At 36.2% G+C, this 13,472-nt stretch overlaps 2 protein-coding genes across 2 annotated transcripts in view; both read left to right on the top strand.

Moving 5' to 3' along the window:
* Nucleotides 1-13,472, top strand: part of LOC134812251 (2-oxoisovalerate dehydrogenase subunit beta, mitochondrial-like) — a 704,467-nt gene that overhangs the window by 259,550 nt on the left and 431,445 nt on the right. The gene's annotated exons all lie outside the window — the stretch shown is intronic.
* Nucleotides 1-13,472, top strand: part of LOC134813150 (midasin-like) — a 105,596-nt gene that overhangs the window by 91,079 nt on the left and 1,045 nt on the right. Inside the window, exons 67-72 of the mRNA XM_063820835.1 lie at nt 10,327-10,441; nt 10,693-10,769; nt 11,132-11,362; nt 11,977-12,164; nt 12,284-12,395; nt 12,914-13,031. Coding sequence (XP_063676905.1) covers nt 10,327-10,441; nt 10,693-10,769; nt 11,132-11,362; nt 11,977-12,164; nt 12,284-12,395; nt 12,914-13,031 — 841 coding nt within the window. The remainder of the gene's footprint in view (nt 1-10,326; nt 10,442-10,692; nt 10,770-11,131; nt 11,363-11,976; nt 12,165-12,283; nt 12,396-12,913; nt 13,032-13,472) is intronic.

Raw genomic sequence — 13,472 nt, 5'->3', positions numbered from 1 at the left:
GCATACTAGGGCTTTGACCCAAACATAAATCAAGATGTGTGGAAGGAATTCTTAGACGTTACAGACAAATGGTACGATCGAGACACCAAGAAAAATATCTTGTCTCAGTACAATTTTTACAGAGAAAAGCGAGGGCTATTTTCAAGGGAGGTTGCAGAGTTCAATGTGAAAGAAGATGACCCTGTTTCATGGTGGAACAATTTAGGCTGTGAGGTCCCGGAATTGCAGGCGCTATCGATCCGAGCTCTCTCCCAGTCAAGTTCTGCTTCTCCTTGCGAGACCAACTGGAGTTTGTTCGATTGGATCGTCAATAAAAAGAGAAATAGACTGACAGTAGACAAGCAGAGAGACTTGATTTTCATAAATGCAAGCCTACGATTCATGGACAATTCTCATGTCAAAGAATAATTCAAGTGACATTACCAGTTTATATCTACTACTATTTTTTTGTTTATATCTTGTAACTTATTGATAATCATAATATCAATATTAATGTTTTAATATTTTATGCACACAAATAGGATTGCCTCATTTTATATCAGTCTGTAAAATTGATAATTATCAGTCTGATAAAATAACATCTCAAAAATTGGCATATATTTGTATTTTTGATAATCACTGACGTTCACTAACGTTCAATAACGTTCGCTAAAAAAAACCGGAACATGCGTTCAGAACGACAAAATCCGCTGTTCACTACAACTACTTCACTGTGTTAAATACTTTAACCGTTAAAGTATTTAACACAGTGAAGTAGTTCGACCTACTTCATACCACGATTTTAAGTAACTCTTTTAAGTATTTAACGATTTCAGCATGTCAGTAAACCATTTCTCAGTGAACGTGGTAATGGTACATGGTAGTGATCATTGTAAGATACTTTCTAAGAATATGGGATCCAATCAATCAAGAGTGGCGTTTTAGGGGTGGGTGACATTTTAGGGGGGGGGGTTTACCCGTACCACGTATGCGGTTAAAGTATTTAATACAGTGAAGTAGTTAGACCTACTTCGTACCACGATTATAAGTACCTATTTATATTTAGTAAACCATTTCTCAGTTAACGTGGTAATGGTAATGGTAGTGTCTGGTATCAAAATCATTGTATCACGTCGTGACCCGCATTGTTGTTTCACTTAGTGAGGTGGAAGTCGCGATACAGCCGTGCACTTGTGCGCGGCGGGCCTACAACGTGAGTCAACAAAATCAAAAGCAACCTGTGCTACTACTGAAATAGGTTACTACTGAAATTTGAAGTAGGAAGTTATTTCCAAAACAATCATCGAGTTCGTAGAAAATCTTCGATCAGCAACCAAATTATAGCATGAATTCATCAGTCTTAAACACCCTAAGTGTTTTCTTGGGTAAATTCTATTGATCCCGTTTGATGCGACAAGGAAAAGGCTCTTATCAGGAAAGGAATTATTCAACGTTTCAATATGAAAACATCGTATTCATGATCTAAAAATATTTCTATCGAAAATTCAAAAAGGCTCTTTCCTGATAAGAGCCTTTTCCTTGTCGCATCAAACGGGATCAATAGAAATTTACCCAAGAAAACATTTCAACTATGCGACTCAATAATATTATCCGATCCGGATTTTACACGCCCTAAGTGCTAGGCCCGTGCTAGGGAAAAATCTACCTGTTTTTAATTATTTTTTAAAGACACGTTCGCAGTTCTCAGTAAATCTTAATTAAATCTGGGTATTCATCACAAGCAGCCCCTAGACAGATTTAAAAATATACAAATCGCGCTAACACTATTGGCTGACGTTCTATTATACCTTATAGTTATATGTATTATAGAGCAACCGTGATAAAACAGCAACAATATATCAAGTATTATCACCGATACCTCGACCACTACTACGTTAGGGTTACGAAACGGCAAAACATTAGAAATACTGGTGGGGCTGTGCATGATTGGGACTCGATAGGGCAATGCAATTCTCTGAGTAATGAATGATTGTCGGAATGAATGAATGATATTATACCATTGTTCAGACCACGGCCGTGGCATATACCTACAGGTTACCGTATCCAGTTATCCACGTGATCTGTAATTACTCTAGATTGTCTAGCATCCGGAGTTGGCGGTGCCATCATGTCCACAAGGAGTGTTGCTCGGGGAACCAGTCTAAATTTCTCTGAAATTGAGGAACTCCATTCTAAACTCCATTCTAAACTCCATTCTAAATTCCATTCTAAACTCCATAGCAGTTTAGAATGGGCAGGTATAAACCTGCGAGTCCCCTGTAAACGATCATGTTTTTTCTCATGATCTATGCGATCTCCTCGGTCGACTCAGCCGACTGATAGGAAACTTAATTGAGGGTTAAATGAGGAGGGGTACCTGTTAAAAGTCCAATAAACTTCCTACGATACCCCTTCAGTGCATACTCTAAACATACTATTAAATATATTACGATTATTATTATGATCGATTGATTGAGGAGCACCACCTGAGTCAGTGCTCGGAACTAACGCCTTACAAGAGTGACACGGTACAGGGTGGTCAGAAAGAATGCGCACTTATATTTAATCAGGAAAATGGCAGTGAAATTGTGTAGTTAAGTGGTGAACTTTCGTGATTTCATTTCATTTTCACCATTTAAGCAAGCTAATTGACTGGGTTATCGCCAAGATGAGATTTACAAAGTGAAACTATCTTCTAAAAAGTTGAACTATTTTTTCGCTCCACTAAAAATGTCGTCAATCAGTGTACCTTACAAGACATATTTATAACGTACGAAATGTGGCGGTTTTCCGAAAATTTCGCCATATTTTCGGACCGCCAAAATTTCGGTCGTCGTAATAGAATCCGTCGCATTATCTTTTAGCTTATTTCAATGACTGTGCCTTCACTGCTTTATTTTGTTTCTAAAAAGTAATATCAAGTAAAATAAATAAATAAATTCTGGCATCTTGGGACAAATTATCACCACACCAATGACGAATTGAATGTCAAGCAATACAGTTTAAATTTGCATTAAAATACATGTATGTGCTAACATGAAAGTTTTACAGTCTTGATACAGACTAAGTTTGAACATGATTTTACCGAATTTCAGAAATTTCCTTACTGCTTACTGTCACAAAAAATGATGAAAAATACCCTTATTTTCTGTGACGTCCGAAATTTGACGGTTTTTGTTCAATTTCGCCATATTTTCGGACCGCCAAAATTTCGGTCGTCGCAAATTAGGCCGCCATAAATATGTCTTGTAAGGTAATAGCTTTGATCGTAGAAAATGTAAAGGGAAAATGGATCTGAGGTCTGTAATTCGGCTTTTTTTCTCATCTTAAAGATGAACTGGCATGGTATATTTAATCTTAATAACGAATCCACGATTCCACGTGACAAAATTGAGAAAAGCTTACTCCCTCAACACATTAGAAAATAGAAATTTCTATCAAAAGATCATCAAATTTATAATATCTGATATAGTAGTCTAGCATGTCTAAAAGTGACATTCGGTAATATAGTTTTTAGGTCCGTATTGGATGATCCGCCTGGAGTAGGCAGTTGTTAGTTAGCGTGGTTACACATGCTGCTGCGTTTAGAGCCAGCAATCTATTAGAGCACCCTGAAATTATCTGAGTCCAGGCTGTGTCTAGTCCTTTCTGTTCTGTTTGTACTTTGTTCCCTGAGGGTAGTACAAATTAAGAAGTGTCAAGATGTGATATTGGATGTTCGCTTACCTAAACTTGGTAATCTGGAGAGGTTTTTTGAAATCTACATCGAGAGGTTTTTGTAATCTAGAGTTTTAGCGAATTTTTTGTAATCTATTAGTTTTAGTGAATCGGTATCACAGGTTTAAGTGACCCTCATATTACATGAGATTTCAACTAAGCTAAAACTAAACAGCTACCTGCTACAGGTTGAGATATTTCAACTCGTGTTACTTACTTCTTGAGGTATTAAAAGGTAGCCTTGTTATTTTATCTTCTCCAGGAACGGCCAAGTGATCACCTCAAAGAGCACCTGATAAAGACAATTTTGTATATGAAATAGTATACTTGACATTAAATTGTTGTATTCAAATATAACTTGGTGAATTAAGAGTTAGAATTAGAAATTCATCAGAACAGATACAATAACTTTAAGAGGTAAATACTTATATTTATTTTCTCTCTTTTCATCCAAAAGTCGAAGAATATTTGCTGTCATCAGTACGACTTGACAAAGAAGCGCTCACTGCAGAGTCTTGTTAAGTTGCTGTGGTTGAAGCATATTCCTCTAGATTTATTGTTATTGTGGGGTTGGTGTTAGAACTAATATTTTAATAAAAGCTGTTAAAACTTACACCCTCGTCAGTAACACCTGTTGGCTGTCTGGTATATTAACTAGATACGTTTAATTAGGGAGCATCAATTTATTAAACGTAATACATGTGCATTACGTTTAATGAATAATTATGCGGTGTGAATCTATATATTATTTCATAAATTAATCTAACATCAATATATTGGTCCCGCCAATGTATTGATGAAATTATTTATTATTAACAATTTATTTTCATAAATTGTTAATAATACATAGATAAACTCAAATATAACATAAGAATAATCAATATAGGTACTGACAAACTGATAACACCACGTCATCTTACCGTATCTCTTGCACTGATGCTGGGAGGACCATGTCCCGTTATCTTGACACGTCACATTCTTTTCTCCTACAACTACAAACCCCGCTACACATTGTATCTTGAGACTTGTCCCTACTTGTTGATCGTCTTGTGGCAGAAGAGCGTTAGTAACGTTCAGTGGCTTGCAACTGTTTCCTGCAAAACATGCTACAATTGTACTCATCAAGATGAATCAACCTTTCATATTATATTTATTTTATCAGTTTTCAGTATGCAAAAAAAACGAATACATATTTATATGTTTTACTGTACCATTTCCTCCTTCGGTTGCCCTCCATTTCAATGAAGCCGAGTCTGATGAGAATGTGATTTTAGTTATTTCTGACCAACTTGTAAAATCCGCATTATCACAGCTTACACTGTACTGTTAGATTCGTGCCTTTTCTGAAAATACTCCAGGTTTTATCCTGATCGGTTGGCATTACCTCAGAGAAGGAGTGCCAATCTTCGGTACAATACTCAATCTTGTACTTCATAGGATATTTTAAACTGATCTTGAGTTTTCCCACTATTCGCTCATCGTCATAGAGGTTAACGATGATTTTCTTCTTGCTAATCTGACTTGAATTTGTTATGATCTCCAGCACATTTTTCTGTAAGTTCAAGTCTATTTTATCACTTTTATCGCTATCATTTATAACTTGGTTCCAATCTGAAATACCATCATGGTATAAGGTATTACTACATAAATAATAATATGTGTTTTTATATGAACCTGCACATGCAACAATGGGCCAAGTAACTTGGCCCGGTTTTTTATTTTGTTGCTAGAAGTGATCAGGATGCCAAGACGCATCTACATGTCAATTTTGAACAAAATCGGACAACATTTTAGAAAATTCAGCCTTTTCTATAGTGGACAATATAATGTGGATCTCTACTTCAATCTAAGTTATGCAGTGCAAGAATGGGCTAGCTAACATAGCCCGAGATAATAATTAAGCTGTGCTTCTTCGCAGGTGGGCCAAGTTAACATGGCCCGTTATTACACAGATATTAGCAAGACACGATCTACTGTAAAGGTGGGTCAAGTTAATGTGGCCCGTTATTGCATAGGTATGAGATTACTTCTATTAAAAATAGTTGCTGGTCTATGTTACATGGCCCATATCCTTTTATATGAATGGGTGGGCCAAGTAATGTAGACCACATAAGTTTATTGGAAATCAGCGAGCCATGTAACTTTTTTCCAGATGCAGACGAAACTATTTACAATTTTGCTTAAAAAATTAATGTGCCTAATGGGCCAACCGAATACCTAACCCACGAAAAAAAAATGTTTGATGATCCAACATATCCTGTAAAAATGGGAAAGTTTTTTTCGTTTATCTCAAAACCACTAAAAACTACTTAGCCCACTCTTGCATGTGCAGGTTCATATAAAATCTGGATAATGGATATTGGGAGGTGAACCCTATTTTTTTCTGGCCCAGACAGTAATGTACCAAAAAACACTTCCCCAGCAGTATCTGGATCTTTAAGTATGTAATATTGAAACAGTTAACACATTTGTTTTTCTTCCCTTCGAGCGTTCTGATTTAAACATCTCAAAACTAAAGATAGCATCATAAGGGATCAAACACTCCAAATTTAATCTTTTCAGAGGTCTATAATATATCGTACCTTGGGCGGAGATGACATGGATTCCAAGCAGTAGAAGGATTAATGTGATCATCTAAAATCTTAAATTCTTCACATGAGCTCGTCACATGCTCATATGTTATACTTTCACCTTAAGCGAATAATGATTAATGGCATTCTCGCTGAAACTTGAAAATTCGGGTTCCATTGTAACACGTAATATTCAAAATGCACCTTACCAACAAGACGTGACAAGAACGCACAAGGACAAGAACACAATTTCAATCACAGCAAAACAAGTAACCTATCATTTTATTCAGCACGTAAGTAATAAGGTCAAATTCGACTTATTGGTGCCAAAGTTCGTTATTTAAATACTGAAACCTGGTCAGATTTTATTACGTGAAAAAATGTTTAGTCGTCCTCGTCGGAGATTCATTCCGACATGAAAATAAATTTTCCAGCTGTTACTGCTGCTTGCTGACGGAGTAATATCAACGTATTGACAAGTAGTATAGAGTTTGAATCTCCGCATATAAACTCAATATATGCTTTACTGCTTTAGAAATTTACACCACACTAATTATTGGTTCGTATATAAGAATAGATGAATAGAAAGGACTGAGTTTTTTTAAAGTTACATATTCCCTTCTTCTACTAATCTACTCACTGAAAGAAAAAAATTTTCAAATTTAGTTTATACCGTAATCTACTAAACGCTGGCAACATGGAATCTTAAAGTTATTGTTGGGGGGGGGGCCAAGTGGATATTTGTAGATATTTGGATAATGTCATCCACTTTTTTCGTGAATTATCCATTGACAATAATCTACAAATATCTACATTTATCTACAAAAAATGTATATCTCAAATATGTGCCCAGAAATTCTACTGAATTTTTGGAGATAAATGTATAAATTTGTAGAATTTGTAGAATTTTCGTGAATTATCCATTGACAATAATCTACAAATATCTACATTTATCTACAAAAAAATGTAATCTCAAATACGGAGATAAATGTATAAATTTGTAGAATTTGTAGAATTTTCGTGAATTATCCATTGACAATAATCTACAAATATCTACATTTATCTACAAAAAATGTAATCTCAAATATGTGCCCAGAAATTCTACTGAATTTTTGGAGATAAATGTATAAATTTGTAGAATGTCATCCACTTTTTTCGTGGATTATCCATTCTACATTAATCTACAAATATCTACAAATATCCACTTGGCCCCCCCCCCCCCCCCCCCCCCCCCCTATTGTTCTGTCTCACTAATAATAAAAGTGAGATTTTTGAGTCAGAGCATTACTAACTCTAAGGAATCCTGACAACAATAAAAAGGAAGTATAATCACTATTCACCAGAAAGTAAAAGTATTGAGATAATAATGGTGCGCCGTACAATGAATAATCACAACGTCACAACGTCAGGACCACCGCTAGCCAGTCAATCCTCGTGATCTCCTCCTCACTCCGTGGATCTGCTCATCCTAAGATTTCATTCACTTCACACCACACTCATACAGTTCTCCCAGGCTAATGTTGCCTCCCTTTTCCTTCTTGGCTATCTAATATATACCAGATAACCAGCTGATCTCCATTCTCCATTCTGCTAACTTACACTGAGATGAGACAGTTCTTACAAAGGTGATAATTCCTAATGCAAATGGTAGATAACCGAACTCAACTAATATCTTATGTTTTTTCTAATAAATAATAGTCCTTGAATTGAAGTTTACTAGTGCATATTGGGGAAACGCCTCCGACTACACTAAAAGGAAGCTAAACCCATATTCAACACAAAAGATAAAATTGAAAACATTGTCATTATGTATAATATATTATGTTCGGTACGATATTTAGCATAAATCAGCCACGGTTAGTCTGTGACTCTGTAGCCAAACAGTCGTATATATTACTTAGAATATATTTCATCCCTCCATACTTTTCGAAAGGTATTTTACTCTCGCTGTTCAATTATTTTAGGTTTAAGAATGGAACTGGTCAGTAAATCTGAGTTTTGCTGACCTGGTGTAACAACGTGAAGTGAAACATCTGAATATTGTGCCACGACTCGGCAAAATTTACAATTGAGGAACGTTCTTTTTACGTTTTTTTTTTTTTCTCAACAAAATGGTGAAATAATAACATTAATGATCACAACGTCAGGACCACTGCTGGTCTGTTATTTCTCGTTATCTCTTCTTCACAAGACCTGCTCGTCCTAAGATTTAATCCACTCCTGTCTTCACCTGCCCGTTACCCGACACTGATATATCCCTTCTTTATCCTACAAGACTAAGCAATTTATTTTAGAGAATTAATAAGTTTAATCACCCAGTCTGGAACCTACTTGCTGCCCCTTCCTCTTGAGTTATTGGTTTTTATTCTTCAGAATACTGTCTGGTTAATCTCTCAATTTGCACACATAGCCATATTTAGTGAAGTACACAACCTAATAATGGTTAACATCCCATTATTCTATAAAATAGGCGAAATTTAATGGAAATTTGTCTTGTCTAACGCCAACAGACTTGCATTGCTTCTTACGAACTTAAGGAAGCGTCATGCGATGCTATTACGCACGTAGGTTTACGAATTGCGTGGGTAGCACTTTGCAGGTTCAATTGACGCCCAAGAACCAGCCTAGTTATAAGTGAAACATAATCATAGTGCTATTAAACTTTAGCTACAAAACCATACTTTTATTATGCGGATGATTAAGTTACTGCAAGGAAATAGGTTATAATCTTAACTGTATTTGATTTTAAATTTTCTCTTTTTATTTCCCAAAACTGGTCAGTAAATCTGAGTTTTGCTGACCTGGTGTTACAAGGTGAAGTGATTTATATTAAGAGAAAATATTGTGCCACGACTCGGCAAAATTTATAATTGAGAACGTTCTTTTTACGTTTTTCTCAACAAAATGGTGAATCATGAGTTTTTTCATTTACATGTTTCACAACTCTGAATAATAATGTCGTGGCTGTGCCGTAACATAATAACATTAATGATCACAACGTCAGGACCACTGCTGGTCTGTTATTTCTCGTTATCTCTGCGTCACAAGACCTGCTCATCCTAAGATTTAATCCACTCCTGTCTTCGCCTGCCCGTTATCCGATACTGATATATCCCTCCTTTATCCTACAAGACTAAGCAATTTATTCTAGAGAATTAATAAGTTTAATCACCCAGTCTGGAACCTACGCTGAGATGAGAGATTACTCACAGTGATAAATCTTATATTAATCGCAGTTAAATTCCCACGAAACGCGATGAATTCTCCCTCTTGCTGCCCCCTTCCTCTTGCGTTATTGGTTTTTATTCTTCAGAATACTGTCTGGTTAATCTCACATCTTACTATATATAAAGCGAGACGATATATATATATATTTATCTGTGCCATTTTACTGACACCACGGCATCAACTTTAACGCGAATTTCTGCAAAAACCGTCAAAGATATACAACTGAAACTTTTTTGACTGGGTCAAATGCTTTAATGGCCTCCAAATCAGCATGAAAAAATAAAAAATTGGCCAAAAAATAGGAGTTTTAGAGCCCAAAATTTGGTACCCCAAGTGGTGTCAAAAACGCGAATTAAATAGGTAATAATTGTTTTAGTCTCTTGAGTCTTGACACCATTTTAGGGTTAGACGGGTTCCTGCTAGTTTAGCTAAATACACAACCTAATAATGGTTAACATCCCATTATTCTCTCAAATAATCCAAATTTGTCTTGCATTGCTTCTTAGAACTAAAAGAAGCGTCACGCGATGCTACTACGTGCGTGGGCAGCACTTTGCAGGTTTAATTGACGCCCATGAACCAGCCTAGTTCTAAATGAAACATAATCATAGTGCTATTAAACAATTTAACTGCAAAACCATACTTTTATTATGCGGATGATAAAAGTTACCGCAAGGAAATAGGTTATGCTTCATAATCTTACCTGTATTTTAATTTTATAAGCCAATCTTCGAGAGTATTTTTTCTATGATTAATTACATACATAAATGCAAATCACTACGGAAGTGACTACGCAGTGCGCTGCATTATATTGAAGTACACATATCCACAGGAAACGACAGAAGATGTCAGGACTTCCCACTTCATTACCAACGAAGATTATCAAACCACAAGAAGTCAGCAGCTCGAACAGATCAGATCTAACCTTATGGAGATCAACATATCGGGTTAGATTCGGTTTCCCAATAATTTGATCCTTAGAATATACTCAGGTTATGTTAGGGGAGCAGTGTTGATTTGGTTTGACACATAAACTCTGTCACGTGCCTAAACAAACCTCTATAACTCTGTTTGTTTGGAGAATTTTTGGACATTTTTACGAGTATCATTACTAAAATCAGATTTTATAAAAACTTATAGATTTTTTATTTAAATCCTTGGTTTCTTGTACAATTAATGATATGAACGACTCTTCCAGGTAGAGAAGATATGACTCAGAATGAAGCATCAGTACGTTGGACACAGTTTGAATCTCTGACCACCCCTCTCTCCCAGGTAATTATTATAATATTATTTAATATGAATATGATCGGGTTGGTTAAATTATATGACAGTTCGACGGAGGACATTTACAATTTTCGTATGGTTTGCAGATATCATGCCTAGCTGGCAGCTATCATGCCTAGTTGGCAATGCCAGCGCGGCGTTCAAATAATATCATTGAAGAAGACTTCTGCTAGTTATTTACCAAACTCAAATATTGAATATTGCCTGGTGATTGGTCCGAATTTGTCGAGTAAAACTTCTGTCTGGTATGAAGTTATCAAACTAATCGTGCTGTCGTTCAAAATATCACGATCAAGATAAACGTCTGTCAAACTGTAATAAATTAATATCATGACACATATAAATTCCAGGACCTTTGCGAACAGCTGAGACTTATACTGGAACCGACTAAAGCTGCCAAGCTAAAAGGAGATTTCCGCACTGGAAAACGTTTGAACATGAAACGAATAATACCGTACATAGCTAGCAAGTTCCAGAAAGATAAGATCTGGTTACGACGGAGCAAGCCATCAAGCAGAGATTATCAGGTTATGATAGCTCTGGACGATTCTGCTTCTATGTCATCTGCCGATTGTGTTCAGGTGAGTCATTCATAAATTCCCCGCTACTCTGGCCCTAGGTATTTTGTAAACTCTGTTGATTCTAACAATTTTGATTGTAAATCTTTATGTTATACTAATTGTATAGCAAATGTAATGTGAACCAGTCAGGAGCCATGATATTACGTCTGTATATTCCCTCAAATGGCTATTGTGTGAAAGACATAATTTGTAAATCATCCTCATCGCTAACATCTCCCTCTCCCTCTCTCTCTCTCTCTCTCTCTCTCTCTCTCTCTCTCTCTCTCTCTCTCTCTCTCTCTCTCTCTCTCTCTCTCTCTCTCTCTCTCTCTCTCTCTCTCTCTCTCTCTCTCTCTCTCTCTCTCTCTCGTTAAATCATCCTCATCGCTAACATCCCTCTCCCTCTCTCTCTCTCTCTCTCTCTCTCTCTCTCTCTCTCTCTCTCTCTCTCTCTCTCTCTCTCTCTCTCTCTCTCTCCCTCTCTCTCTCTCTCTCTCTCTCTCTCTCTCTCTCTCTCTCTCTCTCTCTCTCTCTCTCTCTCTCTCTCTCTCTCTCTCTCTCTCTCTCTCTCTCTCGTTATTGTGTTAATTATGCATTTAATCTATATAATTTTAGCAACCCATCAAACCCCCCAGATGTCCCTTGAGGCTGTTGCTGTCATAACTGGAGCTCTGTCCAAGTTGGAGATAGGAAGACTCGGGGTGTGTGGTTTTGGTTCTGACACGTCCCTCATTGTTCCGTTTAACGAGCCCTTCACCAGCAGTTCCGGAGCTAGGATCGTCAAACACTTCAGTTTCCAAGATACCAGCACGGATATTATCAGGTACATTTTAGTTTTAGGATTGCAACACGGATATTATCAGGTAAATCATCCCGCTTCAATTTTCATTTATTTTTGATTTTTAGTCTTTAAAATGATTTGGAATGATATACTTTTTACAGATTGTTGGAATTGACTAGAAGTCACTTCGCTCAAACAGCTTCCTTGCACTCCAACCAAGCTGTTTCTCAACTTCTATTCATTGTCAGCGATGGCAGGGGTCTTTATATCAAGGTAATGTAAATTCTATTTATTTTATGTCCAATGTGGCAATATTTAACGTCGGAAAATGGCTTGCAACATGTTTTGTAAGATTGCAAAATTCTTGTGAATTTCAACAACTCTAAAAATATATTATATATATAAACTCTTGAAATCCTGCACGTGAATTATAAATATAACCATATATTTTTCTGGCGAAAACATATATATGTATATATATATACAGTATCATATTGTGTAGCTGTACTTCTACACATTGAAAGCCGGTGTTGATTAGTATCTCTTAACTCTTTGCATCATTTTATTATTCATCACCATCTCAAATTATTTGATATAATAATAGTAGTTTTGAAAGTATTAAAACTCATATAATATAAGCTTGCATATAATATATATATACATTATACAAATGTGTTCGTTTCTCGTGGTCATCAGAGTGCTCTACTTAAAAATAAGAGCTATTTATAAGCGTTACAAAGTAAACGACATTATTTTCCAACATTATGTATTATATGATATATATCTTCCAGGGAGTAGAGGCGGTGAAGAAAGCGGTGAAGGAATCCTGGGATGCAGGTGTTTTCATGGTCTTCCTCATTATCGACAAACAGAGAGGCTCCGAAAGTATACTTGACGTCCGAACTCCAAGTAATATTTATTTCTTTTTGAGTTTTGACAATTGAATCACTGATCAGATGTTATTTTTTATCGTACAGTTTTTCTACCAGAGTGCTATCGTCAAACTATGTATTATTAGGCTAAACGCCTAGAACGTTCAAATTAGGAAGCGGTGGATTTGAAGTGACAGACTACTACCCCAATTTAATACAGATCTCACAAGGTTATCAGGGTACCTGATCAGCTTGACAAGGTGTCCAATCGAATCGCTGCTTTACCACCGTCCACCAATAAAAACAGTAACATAGTATAAGGATCCCGTCAAGGTTTCTGCATTCTGGTCAAGCTTAACGAGATTTGCTCTCATACATATACCCAACTATAAAACGGTCGAACTTAAGAGACCAGCTATGGATATGGTTACCCTAATATCCTCTGAAAAAGTGATCATGATATGTGGTACAGTTAAAA

Source organism: Bolinopsis microptera, chromosome 3 (genome assembly GCF_026151205.1).
Source record: "Bolinopsis microptera isolate Bmic1 chromosome 3, MBARI_Bmic_1.0, whole genome shotgun sequence".
Lineage (NCBI taxonomy): Eukaryota > Metazoa > Ctenophora > Tentaculata > Lobata > Bolinopsidae > Bolinopsis > Bolinopsis microptera.
The sequence above is the reverse complement of the archived record's forward strand: the minus strand, read 5'-3'. Positions and strand labels throughout refer to the sequence as shown.